Source organism: Falco naumanni, chromosome 13 (genome assembly GCF_017639655.2).
Source record: "Falco naumanni isolate bFalNau1 chromosome 13, bFalNau1.pat, whole genome shotgun sequence".
NCBI classification, from domain to species: Eukaryota; Metazoa; Chordata; class Aves; order Falconiformes; family Falconidae; genus Falco; species Falco naumanni.
In genome coordinates this window covers 1,024,697-1,046,142 of record NC_054066.1, presented here as the reverse complement: position 1 = coordinate 1,046,142, position 21,446 = coordinate 1,024,697, and the positions used below count along the sequence as shown (strand labels likewise).

At 38.5% G+C, this 21,446-nt stretch overlaps 1 protein-coding gene across 2 annotated transcripts; it reads right to left on the bottom strand.

Annotated features, from left to right (window-relative positions):
- Window positions 1-851: 851 nt before the first annotated feature.
- Window positions 852-21,387, bottom strand: SEPTIN2 (septin 2). Of its 2 annotated transcripts, none has more exons than XM_040613479.1 (13): window positions 21,263-21,387; window positions 18,679-18,711; window positions 17,460-17,580; window positions 14,182-14,268; window positions 13,189-13,312; window positions 10,339-10,473; window positions 9,992-10,109; window positions 8,622-8,723; window positions 8,166-8,311; window positions 7,436-7,519; window positions 5,564-5,621; window positions 4,281-4,393; window positions 852-3,860 (listed from the first exon to the last, which is right to left on the bottom strand). In XM_040613479.1, exons 2-12 carry the CDS (start codon window positions 18,685-18,687, stop codon window positions 4,289-4,291), a joined length of 1,089 nt encoding a protein of 362 aa, XP_040469413.1. In that variant the 5' UTR covers window positions 18,688-18,711; window positions 21,263-21,387; the 3' UTR covers window positions 852-3,860; window positions 4,281-4,288. The 2 variants fall into 2 exon arrangements, with proteins under 2 accessions (XP_040469413.1, XP_040469415.1); XM_040613481.1 differs by lacking the exon at window positions 21,263-21,387 and adding an exon at window positions 19,612-19,721.
- Window positions 21,388-21,446: the final 59 nt, after the last annotated feature.

The following is a 21,446-nucleotide window of genomic DNA, read 5'->3' as shown; positions in this document are numbered from 1 at the left end:
AAAGGATGCCACTTGGGGGAAAAAAAAATAGTCAGTACAAAATTTGCTTTCAAAAAGCAGGACTGATATACTCAGGACGCTTCCTTGCTTCTTCTCTCACTATAGCCTAAAACTGAACCTTCCCTTAATGTACCAGTTCCGCACTAAATACTTAAAAGTATGTTTATGTTTCATTTATCTTAAAACCATGTGCAAGTTTTACCCCTGTGGAGTGGTCTGACTGCAGAATGTGCACCCCAGCAATGCCAAGCGATCTGACACAGCAACCTGAAGTGAGCTGTCCAGACCAGGGCACATGCAAAGGCGACACATTCCAAACCTGGAGTACTGCTGTAAAATCCTCTGGTATTACCAGCTCAAGAATCCAAAACCAAGGACACAGCCTAGTGCTCTTAATCTGTAACCGCCACAGGGGTCACTGAAGTCGTTTCACAGGAAGATGAACACTAAATCATTTTGGAATATCTAGAACCAAGATCAAACAACCTTTCACTCTCTCCATATATGAAGCACAATTAACTGGAGAAAACAACGACCTTTAACACTTAAAGTACAACAAGTAGCTTCATTCTATGCTACCACAATAATTAAGGGCATGCAAGTTTGGTGAGAGCTGTTAAAAAAGCAAGATCCCATAGGTGGGACTCTGGCAGCTCTGGGAACACCCACAGGGAAATGCACTGTACCGATACACTTTGAGCATACAAGAACTAATGACCCTTTTATGCAGGTTCATCAATGTGTTCTCTTTCAACCACACCTGCATTTCTCCTTTATATTTAAAACATATCACCACAAACAAATTAATATTGCAAGTGTTTATAATAATAAAGAATCATAACAAAAAAAGGTTTCTTTTAGCATTTTTTATTCATAATTTCGGCTAATGGCAGTACATAAAACAGAATATAACAGATTTTTGTACCAAGAGCAAGTAATTTTTGCTACCAACTATAAAACTCTGCAAATTCAAAAGTATTTTGACTCTTAAAATAAAAACCATTACGATGCTGTAACAGAAAAAGAATTGTGGCCAGTTCAGCAAACCACCAACCAACATCTACCTTTTGTCTGCAAGTTTTTCTTCTACCCAAGTCTGTCATCTACCAGTAGCTGAGTTGGTCTGAAACAGGACCTGAGACAGGTAGTCTTGCTTTTCATGTCTTAACATGCAACCATTTATTGCAAGACCATCACAAGAAAAGCGAAGGGGAAACAGACCTTCAGAGACAGCAGGCACACTACAAATGACTGTCTCAAAGATCTGGGAAGAAGAAGCAATTAGCTGTCTTAAGTATTTCAGTTAAAACAGCAAGTGCCATAAACTTGCTTTTTCCTGTTAAAAAACAAAACAGCAAATGAAAATAGCTCTCCTGTCAGAATTTATAGATCAAAAATTATTTGCCTAAGAATCAAATAGAATACTTCATCCTGACCAAATATTTTAATAGATACATGACATTTCAAAGAATAAGACATTGCTTAAAATAATTCCACAGGTAGTGACCAAACAGCACTAAATGCAGGGACAATCTACTTTTGTTCCCACGTTAGAAAATACAGGAAAAAAAAAAAATTGAACCAACATACACTGAAAGAGTTACATGTACAACCAGTCCCCCCTTGCATACATTTTAGATTTCACAGTTTTTCTTCAAGTATGGGTTCATGGTACTATTGCAGCTTACCATACCCTACCAAGCTTATAGGTGAAAACATAAATGTCCCAGAGTCGCTCTCCTTGGCAAAGCAGACAGCATCTGCGTTCAAAACATTTAACCGAGAGCTACCAGACAGAGCTTAAAAGTAGATAAATGCTGCATTAACAGAAAAATAAAACCCACAACCACATTTGTGGTAACTGAAGAACAGCATGGGACTTCACAGAGTATTCAATTACTTCAGTTTATAGTAAATTCTTTTGGTAAGTTTAAGACACTGATTCACAAAAATATATCAAAAGTTTTAGAAATAAATAAGGTGTTGTGGAGTGTTTTCTGACAATCCTGCCACATTACTTTGTTTCTACACTTCCTTTTGGAAAAGCAGGACAAGAACTTAGAAGTGCATGTTTTTCCATCTAAGTTTTGTATGTAAATATTTGACAGAATGGGACTTAACACTTCTGTCCATCTCAACATACAAAAAGGTTCTCACTTTCACCTTTTGTCAAGGTTACAGAAGGTCAAATATGTTGTGCAAAACTTTGACAGTAACTGCTTTTGAGAAAAAACCTGGAGCTTCCTGGCAAAGGCTATGATGCAGGATTTTACTTCACATTTTTAGAAAGAGTCAAATTAAAACAATTCATAAACAGTAGTTTCAGGCAGGTAAAAATTTCAGTTGCTTAGCAGGTTTATATTTAATCTAGCCACTTACGTACCACTAGAATTATACGTTAGTTGTAGAAATCCTATTAGTTGTTTCAAAGAAACATTTAAAAAAATAATTATAGAAGTCACAGCTGCACCTGAGCTAAAAGAAGAGAAAGAAGCTGCAATTCTATTTATTTATTATCCATTCAGACAACAACATTTTGTGACGGATCAGATTAGGAAAGCTGATTGCTGGCTTTATCAGAAGTGGTAGAAAAACCAAGCACTGTGTATTACTGCTTACCCTATCAGCTACCACCTATGTAGCTGTATGCTATAGCTGTTCTTACATACTACAAATACAGTACCAGACATGATATGTAGTAGAAGTCCAGCCAAGCTAAAAAACAGTCTCTTTTACTATCAGTGTTAAGGAAAGTGACCTTGGCCTAAGAAAAAAACCCCAAAACCCAGAAAGTGTAACTTACCAGTCACTTCTGAAGTAATACTGCTAACTCCATCTTGGAGCAAAACCTTAAAATACAGTTTGCATTGATCCTGTCAGGCACAGATCACTTTAAAAAGAGAGAAGTGCGCTAGTATTTATTTTAAACTACAATTAACAGTTTGCAATGCCCTAAAAACAGTATGAAAATACTCATTAGGAATTATAGAATTTCTTATACATTTGGATATAGAAAACACCCATGCACAGAAAACTACTTTTTGGAGTTTACCTCATGTAATAATACCAGCATCGTTCAAGTTTATTTGGCTGCAGTAATCCCAGAAAATAGCAGGACTGATTTGTGCAGACCTACAAGAAACTCTTAAAAAGCATCTGCAATAGCGTAAGAAATTTTAGGCCAACAATAAAGACTAAATGTCTCTCGAGATTAAATCTGAAGGAAATAATGCCTGTCATATAAAATACAGTGTGCCTCTTAAAGAGGCAATTCCTCTTAGTTCTTTCGTTAAGACACAAGGCATGCTTGAATTTTGATACTTGCAGAGGCCAAGGATATCATCTGCATTGAGCAGAGACAGAAAAAGGGCTGATGGTCTCAGACACACACCTGTAAACACCACAAGAAACATAAAATAAAATGTGCAGGCATCCTTAGTGAGGCGAGTATTATATGTCATTGAACAAAGTATCACTGACAGCTGATTATTTCTAAACGTAATACAAAGTTAAAAGCAGGGACCTAATAAGCCATATTAAAAAAAAAGAATTACTATCTAATGCCATATCAAGACTAAAAAAGTTTCAACATCTATTTTGTATCCCTAATACAATGGGAAATAAAAAATAAACTCAGTATAAGAATTGCTAAACAAAACCAAAGTCAAATATGTGTAATATATAAAATACCAAATGATTACATGTTACAAAATACCTATCACAAGGGTTACCACAACACATTCCCATGTTAAAGTCTAAAGCAAACCAAGTCACATGTTGAGTAAATGGCATCCTTTCTGGTGTAACACCACCATAATTCAACTCCAGAAGGTCTCCCTTAAGTAAAGGTATGAAGTAATCTAAAAACAAGACAGAAAGGTACAATTTTAAGATCAGCTATCTTCTTAAAGTTAGAAGCCCAAAAGAACTGCATACATTTAAAAGTCACAATGAAACAATGACTTCATCACAGGTTTGAGAATCACCTGTTTTTACACAATTTCAAAGACTCCTTCCATGCACATATTGTATTGACTTTCTGAAAATTTGAAAATAGATAGATAGATATAAATATATATATATGCACATACACACACAACCACACCAATGTTTAGTTTGGCTCCAAGCCATTTCTCTTCAAAAACAACAGTTAAACCTTAAAAAACAAGACTGAAACATGTGCAATCCCATCTCATAAACATTTTTCCAAAACTTAATACCAACCACAGTAACAAGTAGTTAAAGGAAAAACCCTTTAAGTGGCTATCTCAACATCATACCAAGGACTTTATACGTGGTGTCCATGAACTGCACTGCTATCTCCTTCTCCACTTTGCATCTGCATCTGCATCTGCGCCTGCATTCTCGCAATCATCTCCTGCATGCGACGAAGCTGGAAAAGTAACACATAAGAATACTGTAACAATGAAAACTTAAACCTATTAAATGTTTTCATATTCCTCGAAACAACAACCCTTTTCATTTTTAGTTATCTCTTGGGACTTGGGTAGCCACTAAGACCACCAGCAGGAGATGGAGCGTCTGCTTGTGCTAGGGCAGACCAAAAAGTTCATCCAACTCAGCCTTCTCTCCAATACCGGCTATTAGCAAACGCATAGATGAGCCCAACAGCCAGGTGTAGGCACCTGGTATTTCCTGACATGCGTTCTCAAACTCTAGAAATCTGTAAATTCTGAACTTGCTATACTAAAAAATTCTACCTTTGTATTTAGTGAGCCCATTCATGGAGAAAACAAAACTCTCCAGTTTCTCAGCATTTTTGAGCTGAACTGCATTCTTGCAACGTGCTAAATTCCATGCTAATGGAGTTCCACAATTTACAATCTTAAAAGTATCTGGTTTTATTTGAAACCAGCCACCTATTAGTCTCATTACAAGAACCTGTTCCTTGTACAGCATATTGCCATTCATCCTGCCACCTATGATTATGTAAGCCCCTTAACTATATCCTTCCCCTGTCATCTGCTTCCCAGCAAAAGCATGAACCTCATCTCCCTTTGCACAGGACCTAGTTCAGATCCCCACTTCAGCTTTTCTGCCCACTTTTTGCTATTCACTGTACTGTATTCAATACTTTCCCTAGTCCTTTTTGGGTTAGTGGGACAATAAAAACGGTGTTAGAGGATTTATTATAGTGGCAGAACAAGAATTTCTGTTTCATTCTTTATTCCTGACAATTCCTACCATCGTTTCCTCCTTTGCTGCAGAGCCAGACTTTTTCCCCAATCTGCATTGCTAACTTTAGAACGTTTACTCATGTGAGGATGGCTCTCCTTCCCCACACAATGTGTACTGCATCTATCACTAATCAGTACAATGAAATCAGGCATTTCAGCAGATTGTTTGTTCCAATAAATCAGTAACCTGAGACTCCTCTACACCTCTTTGCATTCTCTTATTACTGTACCTTGAATAATGTTGTATCAGTAAATTCTGTCTTTTCCTTTACAAATTACCAAGACCATATAAATCATTTGACCAAAAGTAGTGATAAGAATAAAAATTTCCACATCGCAAAGAGTACAGAGCTCTGTCATCTTACTTCAGCTTCTTTTTCAAGCAGAATCTGGTCTTTATTGACTTCTTCATCTTCTATTTTCCTAAAATGAGATTAACATTGTTCAATGACATGCATACATTCCTGGTTTTGAACTTCCACAGAATGCTTTGTTGACAAAAATCAAGGCTCTTGAAACATGTCAGAGTTTCATAATAGAAACAAAATTCATGGAAACATGTTCCCCACATAGCTGCAATTCATGTTTTTCTTATATTTTTCTAATACAGTCACCTTTTTTTCAAGTCCAGATTTCTTTTGTATAACATGTTAAAGTACAGTACAAACATCGATTACTCCTTTCAAAATTAAGCAAATGCTTTTGACCAGTATCTCAAACTCTTGCTTAATCAAGACATGCCAGTTTTCTGAGAAACCAAATAGAATATTTTTACATACTGTATTTTCAAGATTACCTGCCACTTTGCTAATAGATTTCTCCTATCCCATGTTGCAATGAGCTATCATATCTCATCACACGAGTGCCATCAAAAGTGAAAAGTAAACAAAGTAACACTTGTTAAAAGGTTAACAGAGAAATACATTGTCAAAAAATCCTATGTGCCCAAAAGCCTCTAAGATCATCAGTGAACAGTCAACAAGCACTAATTGCCAAGCACTGCCAGTGGGGTAAGTGCAAGTCTGAAAAATTCACGCGCAAACTACCCTCACCTCTAGTAAACTTAACCACATTCTAGGACCTCTTCAGAAATGTGAAAACAAGAATGTATGGGCCACTTTGCTAGACAAGATACAAAGCCATGTTTTAGTTTCACAAAGAAATACACCCCAACTTAACCGCAACTTACTCTCAAGGGTTCTTAGCAGAGGTAACTTTAAAACCTCCAAAAATTGGGGAACATTATTTTAACTCTGGATGACCTTAGGTTACATTACTTCTAAGACCTTTGTACATACCTGTTGGATAACAGGCATGAGAACCTGGCAATTTATTTTTTTTTTTCTCCTTAGCTTGAACTTCAGGAAACGGGATTTAGAAGTCAGGGGAGAAGAGCCTGCCATCTTGCCTGAAAGGAAAACTGGACTTGTAGGCCAGTGCTACAGGCAGAGATAAAACTCCTTTTCCTGAAAACTGACTAGGCATGTGACAAAACCTATGTCAACAGCATGATGGGAAAAGCTTTGCAAAATACATCAAACCCACTGAAAAGTGCAATTATGAAACCCTCTAGTGGTTGAAGTAAGAGAAGCAACTGAAAAATCTAAACCAGGAAACACCTATTTTCAATAAGAACTCACAAACTCAACTTTACAAACCCTGCTATTTTAGTTAAAAATGGGGTGTTCTGCTTGTCTCTCACCAGGAAAGCTGTGCCCTATCCACCACAGCTCAAAACAGGGTTGAAAGATATTATCCTGTGACTGCTGTGCAAAAAAAATTATTTACGTATACCACGTTTAATAAAGCATGGCAGAAGGACTCAAATTTCTCTTTTTAAAGATGCAGTCCAAATATCCCAACAGTTACTTCTGAAAAACCCACCCTTTTTCCCACCTACTAGCACTGACTTAACTTGCAGATTTTTTAAGACAATGTAAATCATAGACATCTGCCCTACTTGCTTACCTCAAACAATCCAATTCAACTGCACTCAAGTGTTAAAACAAAGCAGAGATCTAACTATGTCCTTTTAGTGCCACAACTGTCTCTTCAGATTTACATAATACTTTTTCTTACACCCAGTGTAAGCTGGTCAACTGAACTTGATGCCGACTGGAGCTACAGAGCTGTCCATGATCTATCAAATCCTAGCAATGAAATGGTAGGAAAGGCAGAGAAAGAGACCAAAAAGTAAATGCAGAAGAAGAAGCAGCATGTAACCATAAGATGACAACCTGCCACCTCGTTTGAGCCTCTCAGAGCGGAAGTTCTCATAGTGAAGGTCCTGGGTCACCTCCTGAAGATCCTGCATATGGGTGCTGGAGGAAGAAAAGTAATTAAAAGATAAACATACCTGTGTTACATTAGCTTGCTCAACCAACTCTCATTCAGCACTGTATTGGGTCAATCTGTTCAGCATGTACACCCATTTAATACTAATTTAAAAGCTAATTTAAGTTAAATTGGTGCAATAAAAGACACAGAGAGAGACCACCTCAGACCCTGAGGCAGCCCTGACATAAGCTGTCCTCCTGGGTGAGGTTTTTCAGGAAGCAATGTAGGAGAAGCAAAGCCTGAAAAAAAATCAACTACTGGACTTGTGAAATCTACTCCTTTGCAGATATCTACATATCAATATATTTAAATAAGCACAAGGTGTGAAGCAACCTGTTTTATGTTCCTGGGGATCTAAACAGCAATACAACGCTAACTGCTGAAAGAATTAGACAAAACATTATTTTAACAGAATCACTGAGTATTTCAGATTGGAAAGAACTTTATGGAGCCTATATGGTCCAATTCCTGCCTAGGCCAGCTAGGTTGAGGCTGCTCATGGCCTTCACCGGACAAATTCTTAATGTCTCCAAGGATTCCACAACCACTCCAAACCCCCAATATGGTGTTTGGATATCTTCCTAGTCATTGTTTTTTAAACTATAATTTAACTGGGATTTTCTAACTTACATTAACATGGTCCTCAGCTTCAGGAAGTCATTATGTTCCGGATTCTCCACTTCAACTACACCCCATGGGTAGAGTCGACCTCTAACTTTTTTACCCTTGGCTTCTATGAGTTGATTAGATCCCACTACACAAAATGGAATGCTGGCCTGAAAGCCGAAAATTGAAAAATTACTCATAATGAACCAGAACAAACAACTCCAAGAACTACTCCTGTTCTGCTCAGCACTGCATATTATGGTATTAAGTTTGTAATGCTTTTAATTTGAAGGTGTAAAAAACCCCAAAGTAATAGTTACTACCATCTTCCAGATAGGGAAGCCTGGGCACACAGAGACAGTGACTCATTCAAGGACTCATCACAGGTCACAGTATGTATCTTGTTCTAAAGACATCTGAGCAGTCCAAGAAGATATACTGTATATTATCCACATATGCAACCTGTGAAGCCAGTCATACCTTCAGGAGTCTGGTCTGCTCTTTAAAATCTTCATCCTCATCTGATTCAGCATCAGGCAGGTGATAAATCTTGATGCCATGTTCTTCTATTTCGTCCAGAATCTGAGATTTATAATATAAGAAATTGAGATAATATACATGTAAATTCAGTACTTTTAACTCTTAAGATAAAATTGCTTAATCAGTTATGCACAGTCTCTTCAGAAATTTGCACCTATCTCCCTGATCCAAATTACTCAGCAAATATTTGTTTTTAACCACCATATTTCCTCATGATCGTCAACAACCACTTGCCACTGACTTTCAGACAAACAAGTGTTCAAACGAGTACTGTCCTTCGGGGATTATACATAAGAAATTGTGCTTTTTTAAACCTTTACAATTGTTTATTGGTTTTTTTTTAATTATAAAGCATTGTCTCAAAAGTTCTAATAGCTTGGAATGGCCTAAAACTTCTTGCTCTTGCCTCTGAATTGGGAGTGTTTAAAAACCTAACTGAGCTACAGACACAACAAATACTTTTTTCTGCCTTTATCACTGCTAAGAACAGCATCTGCAGCTGGAATCCATTTGTCATAAACCCAAATTTTGCTCCTTAAAAAAAAAATTTTAAATCTTTATTTCTGCAGAATTCTAGCACAAGACATATATCAAACTAAAGTATACTTCTCTATTTTTATTGCAAGTTGGGTGAGAGAACTATAAGGATTTTTAGAATAACTGAAAAATTCCTAAGTAAACTTTCGATCCAGTCTTAGCTGTTATATTTAAGTATGCCTTCTGACCAGTTAATTCTAACACTTTTTCCTAAATTTCATAGATGTTATTAACTCAGGATGGTTTGTTGCATTTTTCCCCCCTTGGCATCAAGACTGAATGCGTCAAGGGGTCTTGCTTATGGAAAAAAGAACTGGAATGTATTAGAAGAGGGTAACGTAAAGGAAGAAAACATACCCCAAAATCAGAAAAACCTCTGAAAATCCTGTTTTTCAATCATGAGAATTCTGACTGAGTGAAAAAACACATGCACATTATAGACACAGATGCTGTCTCTGCTTTAGGACTTTACTGAACAGGTAAGGGAGCAATTAGCATTAGCAAATGCATTTAAATATTCTTCCAGAGTTCCAAAATTAACTCATAATTGTAACAAGAGCAAATCTGCCATTTCGCAGGCATCATTTTAGGGGCAATTTTTCTCAGTTCAATACATAACAAAAGAATCTACAAGATATCAAACTACATATTAAAAGATGTTACACTGTGCATGACATTAGGACTGAATATATATGAACGAGAACACCCCTCTCTTGAGTGACCATGCTGCTATAACCAAACAACATCCTTCTGCAAGCTAGAAAAATACTTACCCTTTTCTTCAGTCTTTCTCTCTCTTTCAGGGAAAGCGTATCAGCTTTTGCAATCACTGGTACTATATTTACTTTGTTGTGTATGGCCTTCATAAACTCAACATCCAGAGGCTTAAGGCTAAAATCAAAATATGGAAAAAGTTTAATTTGTTTTTAATCTAAAATACCAATTTATTTTCGCACCATTGAACTCTTTTTACACAGAACGAACACACCCAATTAATTCCAGCAATTCTAGTACTTCTTTAAGTAATGGCAATCTGATTTTGAAAATGTAAGTCAACAGGCACAAACCAACTCCCCAGAATAAAATAATTTAAAAAATAAAATGACAGAGAAACACCTACCCATGACCAAATGGTGAAATGAAATAGAAGCAGCAATGAACCCGGTTATCTATGATATGCCTTCTGTTCAAACCACTCTCATCATGCAGATATCGCTCAAACTGCTCATCAATGTAAGAGATTATGGTCTTAAAACTGTAAAACAAACATGGATTCAAGAAATCATGCTCATTCCCCAACGGTCAGTAATTTTAGCGATGTTTCAAAGGTAGTATAAAACACCAAGACATCCTGCTGCTGAACCAATCTGCTGATAGACAAAAATTAATGTACTGACGCTGTAAGAGTAGAAGAGCACATATCTTAAAATTTTAATTGAATTCTAGAATAACAAACTACTATGCGCATTTTTGTTATATATATTAAGATAAAATGCACATATATATATAACAAACATCTTGACTTCTACAGCAAATTTCTCTCAGGTTAGTATTTATCTTTTGACTAGTATTAAATCACACATGTTGAAAGTAATCTAAGCTTCTTGTTCCAAATTGATTTAAAAATCAAGAATGGTTTGGGTTGGAAGGGACCTTTAAAGATCATCTAGTCCAACCCTCCTGCCATGGACAGGGACATCTTTCAGCAGGTCAGGTTGCTCAAAGACCCATCCAACTTGACTGTGAACACTTCCAGTGATGGGGCACATCCACAGCTTCTCTGGGAAACCTGTTCCAGTGCCTCACCACCATCAATGCAAAAAACTTCTTCCTCATGTCCAACCTAAATCTATCCTCTGTTTAAAACCATGGCCCCTTGGCTCTGTTACTACTACAGGCCCTGGTAATAAATCTCTCTCCACCTCTCCTATATGCCCCTTTAATATATTGAAAGGCCTTATTAAGGTCTCCCCATAGCCTTCTCTTCTCTAGGCTGAAGAACTCCAGCTCCCACAGCTTTTCTTCACTGCTGTTACAGCCTTTGGATCATTTTTGTGGCCCTCCTCGAGTCCCACTCTAACAGGTCCATGTCTGCCTTGTGCTGGGGGCCCCAAAGAGGGATGCAGGTCTCACAGGAGCAGCGTAGAAGGGGAAAATCACCACCTTTGACCTGCTGGGCCACGCTGCTTTTGATGCAGCCCAGGATATAAATGGCTTTCAGGGATGCAAACGCACATTGCTGGCTCACATCCAATTTTTCATCCACCAGTAAACCTCAAATTCTTCTCTGCAGGGCTGCCCTCAAACCATTCATCTCCTAGTCTGTACTGATGTTGAGGATTTCCCCAACCCATGTGCAGGACCTTACACCTGGCCTTGAACTTCAGGAGGTTTGCATGGGCACACCCCTCAAACCTATCAAGGTCCCTCTGGATGACTTCTCTTCCCTCTAGTGATTCAACTGCACCACTCAGCTTGGCATCATCTGCAAACTCGCTAAAGGTGGACTCAATCCCACTACGTCAGTGATGAATATGTTAAACAGTACTGGTCCCAGTACAGACCCTTGAGAGGCACCACTCATTACTGGTTTCGACTTAGACTTTAAGCCATTGACTGTAGCTCTTTGGATGCGGCCATTCAGCCAATTCCTTATCCGTCCAACAGTCTGTCCCTCAAACCTGTATCTCTCCAATTCAGAGGCAAGAATGTTATGGTGGACCATATGAAAGGCCTTACAGAATTCCAGGTAGATGACATCAGTAGCTTTTCCTTTATCCACTCCATCATAGAAGGCCACCAGATTAGCCAGACACAATCTGCCCTTGGTGGAGCCATCTTGGCAGGGTCCAGTCATCTCCCTGTCTTCCATATGTTTCAATATACCTTCCCAGAGAATCTGGGAATTCTATGATCTTAGAGGCTGACTGGCTGGTAGCTCCCAGGGTCCTCTGTTTTAACCCTCTTTAAAAATGGGTGTGATGTTTCCCTTTCTCCAGTCTCTGAGGACTTTGCCTGACTGCCATGACTTTTGAAATATGATGGAGAGTGGCTTGGCAACTATATCTACTGCAGATAACCTGATGAAATGGGACGCATCTTGTTGGGCCCCCCATGGACATATAAAGTCCCTTACCAAGTTCAACTTCCTCAGGTGATCTTGTACCTGATCTTCATTTATTATGGGAGGGACTTCTTTCCCCAGTCCCTACCCTGAGGTTCAGGGGCTTGAGAGATGTGGGAAGAGGGATTACCTTTTAAAACTGATCACCATTGATCAAGATTATTTCTCAGTACTTATTAAAATGTGAATTTCTAAAAAAACCCAAACAATCAAACCCAAAGATGATGAAAATGCACTTAAAAATTAAGCACAGAATCTAAGAATGCTCAGATGAATGTGGACAACATCTAAAGGTGGGTATTTCACTTGCACTAAAGACTAGATTAATTACTTTCTCATGAATTTCCTGTGTCCCAGTGGTTCCATTGCTTTCTGACTATAAAAAAAAATAATCAAGGTCACCATTCACTTAAAACTATTTCAAACTTGAAAAAGTTAACTTGGAGGTGGGGTGGGGGGTGGAAATCTGTGCCACAAAATTTACTTCAAGTCATGTGGAAGTTATTGATGCCTCTTTACATGTGTTTGAATTAACTCATAACTCTTAAATTAAGCTTCCTCAAACTTAGAAAACATGACCATCTCTCCAAAAGTCACACCACAAATTCAGCACTTCACGTAACTCGCCAAAAAAAGGTAAGATAATGATTTAACACTATAATCATTTTTAATCAACTTTGGAATGGAAGCGTTTAAAAGAGACACTTATGACTTGGGACATCCTACTTTGAACTGCGTATCATTAATATAGCCCCACTTCAGTTATTTATTACCACCTCCCCCCAGACAAATGTGAAATGGATGTCAGTTTTCATACATGGATCGATACGTGTTCTGTGTACATACCAGTCTCGACAATTGATAGCATCCCCATATCCTGGTGTATCTACAACTGTCAGACGTAGTTTCACACCCCTCTCTTCAATTTCAACTGTTGAGGCTTCAATCTGCACAGTGCGTTCAATCTTCTCTAAAAGACAATAAACTTGATCTTTCAGAATGGAATTCATAAGACTACATCATTCTGAGTTCAAAAAATTAATTGGCAGATATAACCATAGAAATATTATTCTACAGATTACCTTCCAAGGCCTGATAACAGCAAGATTCAGTACTTAATTCTTCAGATTTTGTTAGATGATTATATGAGATTTAATACTGTTCTTAAATATAATGTACAAACTAAGGCAAAGGGACTGAGAAAAAAATCTGTAGGTAATCAGCAGTTTGGAGAACAATACTAAACTACACGCGATCAACTTTTTTCTTAAGGTTGAAAGTGATAAGTAATCATCAGCTAACAATTAAAGTCATTCAACAAGCAGCAAAAAGCGAAAAAACCAGCATCTTCCCCTATTTTCTTACAATATTCTCTTTCATTGGATTATTGTATGCCTTGGTTAACTGAATAAAAAAGGGACAAGGGGCTGAAGAAGAAAAGGAGGCAAAGTTCATTTTCACTAAACACCAACCCAAAGCAAAGGAATCAAGTTGCAAGTCCAAGCAGGCACAAACAATGCATATGTTTATAATTGCAATAGATTAAAAATTAAAGAGTTTCTGATTGTTTTAGCTGATTGTACCTTACTGTGACACGGTGCCATTTTGTATAGCAATAGAAGGGATCAACTTCTAGGTGCCTGAGGCCTAAACAACAAAGACCCAAAATGCATCCCCGGGTACAAAGGGAACCAATTCTATCAAACAGTTCAAGTATCAGGAAACACATTAGAAATTATTACACCTAGAAATCACTACTGGCTGATACTAAAATCCAAAGATAAAAGCATTCAACTCCAAAAATCAAGAACAGAGAAACTAGAACAAAGGTGTTCTTACCAGCAGCTCCTGGAATTATCCTTTCTGGGTAGAGATCCGTCAAGAAGAGGCTGTTTATTAGTGTAGATTTTCCCAATCCAGATTCACCTGTGGTTCAATATAAAGATAAATTCAACATATTAACATAAATAATTTCAACTCTATCCAGTTGACAGTATCATCTGACATTTTTTAATGATAATAAAAATTGATGCTCAATTCTTGTAATTTAAAAATTTACAGCTTATAATTGTGTATGAGAAAAGTTTGCACAAAAAGGTTGAATAATAATTTTTACATCTCAGCTTTATAATACACTTTCTCAGAGCTTTCGCCGATGATTTGTAATTAAAACTGGTAGTCAAGTGGAGTTCCAATCAATTTGGACTTAAAATTTACCATTTCACATCTCCTGATTTTTTAAGGCGTGCTTTCCTGCTGTCATGCCAGAATGTGAAAGATCACACAGTGAGAAGCTAGATCCTGCCTAGGCTGTATCATCAATTTAAGCAACAAAAAAGGCATTGCTGAACTTCTGCACAGGCAGCCCTCATAATGTGTGATCTATGTCTGCTTTTTATGCTAATATGGCGAACAAGAACTCAAGGGAAGAGGAATATGACACTGCCACTGAGTATACACACAAGGCAATTTCAGCAATTTTTTCAGTGACAAAACAGGGGATTACCAAATCGTACCATAAATGTATTTTTGTTTAAGAGCTACTGACTGAGCCATGAGGAAAGTTCAAAAGCCAACTAATTAGCTAGAGACCAAGAACTTAACCAGAACAAATGTTCACAGCATAAAAAAGATGAAGTACTCAATACTTGGATTCACTGAACAAGTCCTTTTTTAGAAATCTGGTTTTATTTCAGGTGTTGATAGAATTAATTAAAAAAATTAGACATTAAAAATTATGGCCTGCATGATCCCTTTGAGTAACAGAGACTATTCTGCAATAGGAATCTCACAAAAATATCTGAACAAAAGAAAAAAAAAAAAAGGAAAAGAGATGGAATTATCTTTCAAATAAAGATTTGACTAGGAGCTGCCAGTTTTTAATGCCTTCTAGAACTCGTCATTCAAGATCAGATTTAACAGTGCAACCCTCACCAGTGAAAGACAGATGCAGCCAGAGTAACTCAACAGTCACATGGCATCATTTGAGCCAAACATGGAAAAGCATCATTTTAACCAGTAGCACATTCCATACTTTGTCTGGGTGAATTACATGTAAAACAAATCAGTTTTCATAGTCGATGTCAAGGATTATACTGGCCACAGCAGTTAAAAGTTCAGTGACTCTTAAGTGAAATAATTATTTAGATGAAGTCATAGCTTAATAATGACAATGAACATAAAATTGTTAAGAAATACAAGTGGTTAGGATTTCTTTGGAAGCAACACAACCAAGCAGCCAAATTGCTACAAACCCAGCTCATATTTTCACAAACCACAATAAACAACATCAGAAAAAAAAACAATGCAAAGAAGAAAAATCATTGATTAGGACTCTGTCAGTGCAGACAGCTTTCAAAGAAACAGTCTCCTGCTCTAAAATTAAGAAGCATGGCAACTCAGTAATATTTTAATAGAGGCATTGTGATATAGCCCACAAGAAAACATACTTAAATCCCATGCATATTTCAAGAGAAAGAATTCACATTCCAAACTGTTGAAATAATAAACAATTTAAAGCACACTTATTTTATCTTATATTGACTGCCTCCCGCAGTGATTGACAGCATATCTGAAAATTTGGAGTAGTATTTTCAATGAAATTACTTTTCTCCAAGTTCTCTTCCTGTAGTTGTCATTTATCCTTTAGAATACCAGCAGGCAACAACTGTAAATTTTACTCTGACACATAGGTGGGGTCAATTGCCTTTCTGTTACTCTGACACCATGTCATGTCCCCCTCTATTTTCTATTTTACAAAAGCCTAGAAACAACACTTCGGTCTATAGAATCTTACATAGCTTTCTGTCAGAACTGTTTCACACAGCACTATTTGCAATTAATCACAAAGATGTTTCTGCAGCGCAGAAAGTACATCTTTTGTTTCTCAGAACTGTTCAGATTTTTAGGATCAATGAACACTAAGTTCTGAAGAGCTACAGCAGATACCATAATTCAAAACACCTGCTTAGTCTGGCTTTACCCTTAGATTTTATAAGATGTCCATTACGGTATTACCCTAAGCAAATCCAATGAAAGATAAACAACTATGATAAAATTCTAGGAACACAAAACCAGACACCAATTCTGTCCAACACTGAACTACAAAAGACAGAAACAGAATAAAGCAAAGCTAGGGCTGTCACTTGGCAAAACTAATGAAAGGTTTGTGGATAGACTCTTCTGTAACTATGGGACTCCAAAACAATTAAGAACTTAAACACCTCTTATCGTGTACTGCCTCACCCCTCCTGCTCATTCCCGCTGTGATCTCTCTCAGACAAATCTAACACACAAATGGGATTTACTTCTTGTGATGCCAGGTAATAAAAAACCTAATTCTATTAGGATACTTTTTGCAAAAGCCTATTTTAAAAGCAAGAATTACAGAGTTCAAAAGTTACAGCTCCCAAGCAGTATAACCAGGAGAGATATATAAGACACCCAAGCCTATTTTGGAAAAAATAACACCATCTTCTCAGAGGATCAAGGTATTGCTGCAGACATACTACATCTTTCTTTCTGTTCCAGATACCAACACAAATTCTCAATGAAATATAAAATAGAATTAAACTTTAAAACTGCTAACAGAAAATCAAGATCAATTTAAAAAGTAACAACTCACATTAAAACCAAATAAGCCAATTCTCATTATTCTCTTATAACAGCATTTAGAAGGAGTGGGCAGATCAGAGTTCAGACTCTTTTGAACCACAGAAGCATAAACAACATTTTAAATAAAATAGTCTCCTTAATACTATTCTCTTAATGAAAACATGCAAGCAAACAAAGATTGTATTCAAATGCAAAACCAGTTTCAAACTATATTTTAAATGGAATACTTGAATCCTGTAAGACAGAAGGTAAGGAAGTAATGATCACTGGAGTGCACAACAGAATTTCTTCACTCACAAACTTATTAATGTATTCAAACATGGTTTTGTAGTGTGGAAAACAAGTGAATTACTAAACTATAAAAGAAAGTTCAATACTACAGTACAGAAGAGCTTTCTGATGCAAGCTCAAGCCTTAAAATAGTGGAAGTAACATTCACTTTATTTCCAATTTCCCTGTGAGCAAGTACTAATTCCGAGAAAGACTATAAAATGTTTCCTTACCAACCACCATAAGAGTAAATTCAAACCCTTTTTTCACAGACTTCCGGTGAACCTGATTGGGAAGGTTTGCAAATCCAACATAGCCAGGGGTTTCTGGATTGGTAAACTGAGCAGGCTGTTGCTAAAAATAAAATAAAGTAAAGCAATAATAAGCATCCACTCAAACATACTTGTCTGTATAACTGTTTTCCTCAGTTATTGCCAATGGTTTGAAGCTGCACGTCACACAGAGAGAAAACTACACCAGTGCTCCTACTGCTCAACAGTTTCACAATTAATTACAAAACTGCATTCACCTATAGTTTAAAAAAAAAGTTTCATTTATTCAGCTATCCAGACAAGATCACCTTAAATTAAAAAAAAGAAACAAAATACCATTAGTTTATCAAAGTATGATACTTTTTAAAGAGTGTCTTCACACATATTTTAAATTAAAAAGCTTGTGTCCAATGTTTATGGACTTAAATAAAAAGGTGACCATTTCTAATTTGCTTTTAGCACATCCAAATGAAAATCCTAATCGACTAGTGAAGTGATAGCTATCTGCTGGAAGTCCTCTTTAGAGATCTCTTTTAAAAGGGGAAGAAGGGGAGTTTACACAATAATGTTTCAAACATCCACTACTACAAACACTGCAGAGAAATCTTTACATCTATTAGTTTCCCTCCTTAAACACACTACTTAACTACCTTTTATCATTCATTTCACTCCAGTAAGCTAATATGCGTTTTTTACCCATTATATCAAATGCAGGGGACCAAGAATTAGATTAATTCCAGCATGACAGAAATACTTTAAAGTTGCCACACTGTTTACGGAGGATTTTACCAGAAGATCAGTTGACGCTAACAGTAAATGAAGAAATTAAATCTAAGAACATCCACTTCCTAAATGATTCCCACTCAAAATACAGTAGCAAAATGGAAATTTCAATAAAAATGCACCAGAGAGCTTATAGGCAACTTCACAACCAAGATTAAATCCTTCCAAGAGTATTAGTTAACTGCAGAGGTTTGTATTTGTAGGAAACTACTTTAATATATACTTTACATCACTTATCCTTCAATCTCACATCTTCTAAATGTGAATTCTCTTTATTTATGACACACATCACCATCAAGCACAATGCAAGTTACATGTTCTGCCCTTGCAGATTAATATTTAAAAACAAGTATCTGTTTTACATTGTTACATTGGAAGACACAAATGTTACTCCTACCTTGGACATTTTTATGGAAGGTCAGGAACAAATCTGGAAAAAGAATAATGTTTGTCAGTTTATTAAAAATTGTATGAGGACAAAAAAAACCACAAAACAATAAAATATCCACTGTTGCACACTAAATCAAAAAAGAAGCATCCTTGACTGGATGTCCGATTTTGAAATGGTGTCAATTGCTTACAGAGTACAAGTATTTGACTCTTTGGTACTAAAGAGGGGCAGAATTTTCAGCAACCGCTGTTCCTATTAACGTCATCAGGCAATAAATTCATGCAACGTGAATGTGGGGTGCTAAAGGCACCAGATGTATGACAAACCATTTTGAAGCCTGAAAAAGAAAACTTCACATCCTTTCCGGAAACTAACCAAACCAAACACACTGCTTAAAGACATCTTACTATTTACAGGAAACAGTTTTTTCAAAGCTAAAATAAACCCAACAACTAATGTATTATTTTGTTTCTTTTTAAGCCTCCTTCCCCTCAAATTTCCTTTCATGCTTGAGTGTTCTGTACAGAGCTGACAGCTTCAGAATTAAACATTTTTTCCTCCTCTTTGGTCTGGATCTTTGAAAACTCAGTCATTTTAACTTCTGTTGCCAAGATAAGATTTTCACATGCAGCCGCATCACTTTGAAATACAAAGCAGACAGGCAAAAAATTAAAAAAAAATCATCTCTCGTCTAACACCTTTATGCAAAAAAAGTGTCTCGACAAAGACCTGCCAACACTTCTATCCCATTAACTTGCATGAGTTCAAGAGATCATATAATTCACTACAGCAACATAAAAATGTCCGCATATACTGTACCTTCAAGTGATGAGTGCTCCAAGTCCCTTTTCCTAGTCCGGAACCCTGGCTTGCCCTCTAACCCCAAACGTGTTTGTTCCCACTCACAAAGCCCACAGACCATAGCCATCTCTCACCTACCTGGCTCACTCACACGTTCTTTCCACAGATTTGAAATTATCATCGTCTGCTTCTTTCCATCTTCTAAGCAGATTTTTTGTCATCCAGTTCAGCTTCATGTGAAATGACACCAAATTACTTCAATGTACAGCACCCTTAAGTCTGTCCCTCCCATCAAAAAACCACCCTGAAATCAAAGCAAACTGCCCAGTGTCAGAAGGACAGGAGCCCAACATTTTTGTGCTAGGCAGAAGGCAAAGTTGTTTTCAAATTGGTGATGATTTCTGGCAGCTATGGCATTTGCTTCTCAAAGCTACTCTATATGTAAATATATACCAGTGTGACCTCATTAGGTTTGTTAAGATGCAACTTTTCAGCTCACCACGATTACTTCACTGTTAACAGGTACCAAGCTGCCTGCCTGCCCTGCCCCTCCCCCCACGATAAGGATGAGGTCAGTTCTGAGGAAGGCTTTTTGATGGGAGGACCAGACTGAAGGCTCTAAACTGAAGCAATTTGGTGTCGTTTCACATGAAGCTGAACCTGCTGACAGAAATCTGGCATCCTGATTACACACATGGAATAAAAACTGGCTAACACGCTTCTCAAGTGAGATTTCATGCTAAAAATAAAATGCAGTATCTGCAAGGCCTTTCAGTCAATAAGCTAGTCTATGACCTATGAAGTATTCAACTACTGAAGAGGTTATCGGTGTGACTTTTATCATCATGTAAGACTGCTCCGACAGCAACTCTTCCTTCCAAGAATGTTTCCTGCTGGGTGATGTCATTGATCCCTGCTTAACCATTCTCCATGGGAGATTTTCAATGCCAAACAAAACTATCTTCTGCTAGAACAGAGAAGAACATTCCTTCAATGCATGAGGCTTGTCTGTCACCCAACTTTTCTCAGAGGCAGGCTAAGAGCAGATGAAAGTTTCTCACAGCCAGCAAGAAACAGAGGAAAGCTATTTATGCAGATGGCAGCAGTTACATTATGCTTTAATACATGGACCGAGCACAGAAATATTTAATGAAAGATCTTTCCCAGAGCATTCCCCTCAAGCTGAGCACTCCCACACAGGCAGGATCACAGTTTCCGAGCAGTCCCGATTTTCCTCTGAAGCTGGTCGATCATGTTTCTTACCCTCCGGTTTCAACAACCCGGCTGGGGCTTTTAACAACAGCGTCTTCTGGAGCGTTGCGTGCAAACGGCACGGCAGAGACCGCCTCACCCGCTCGGCAGGAAGGAACCGCACGCCCAGGCCCGCCGGGGGGTACCTCAGGCGGCTCAGGCGACAAGGCCCCGCGCCGGGCGGAGGCGGGCAGGGCGCTGCCGACCCACTCCGACACCCCCAAGCAGCTGGCGGCTCTACAGCCGGCACCGTCCATCGCCGCCCCGCCCCGCAGCTCCCATCGACCGCTTCCTCCTCGCCAGCAGCCCCCCCAGCCGCCCCGCCGCCCTCCCTCAGGTCCGCCCTCCCTCAGCCCCGGCCTGCTGAGCGCGTCCGGCGAGAGCGCCCAGAGGGGCTTCCCAGGGAGTTCCCGGAGAGCCGGGGAAGGGGCTGTCCCGCACCGCCCCTCCAGACGGGGGCCGCGCAGGCGGACCCTCGAGCCCCGCCGAGAGAGAGCAGCGCCGCTCGCCGCCCCCCCCTCCCGTGGCGCTTCCTCACCTGCGCCTCACGCAACCAGCGACCCCGACCACCGCTCCCACGCGCGCGCTGGGCCGGCGGGAAGAGGCGGTGCCGCCCCGCCCCAGGCCCCGCCCCTGCCCCGGGGCGGAGCGAGAAGCGCGGCGCCAGCTCCTGCGCACATGCACCGCCCATAGCAACCGACCGGCAAAGGGCACGTGGGGGC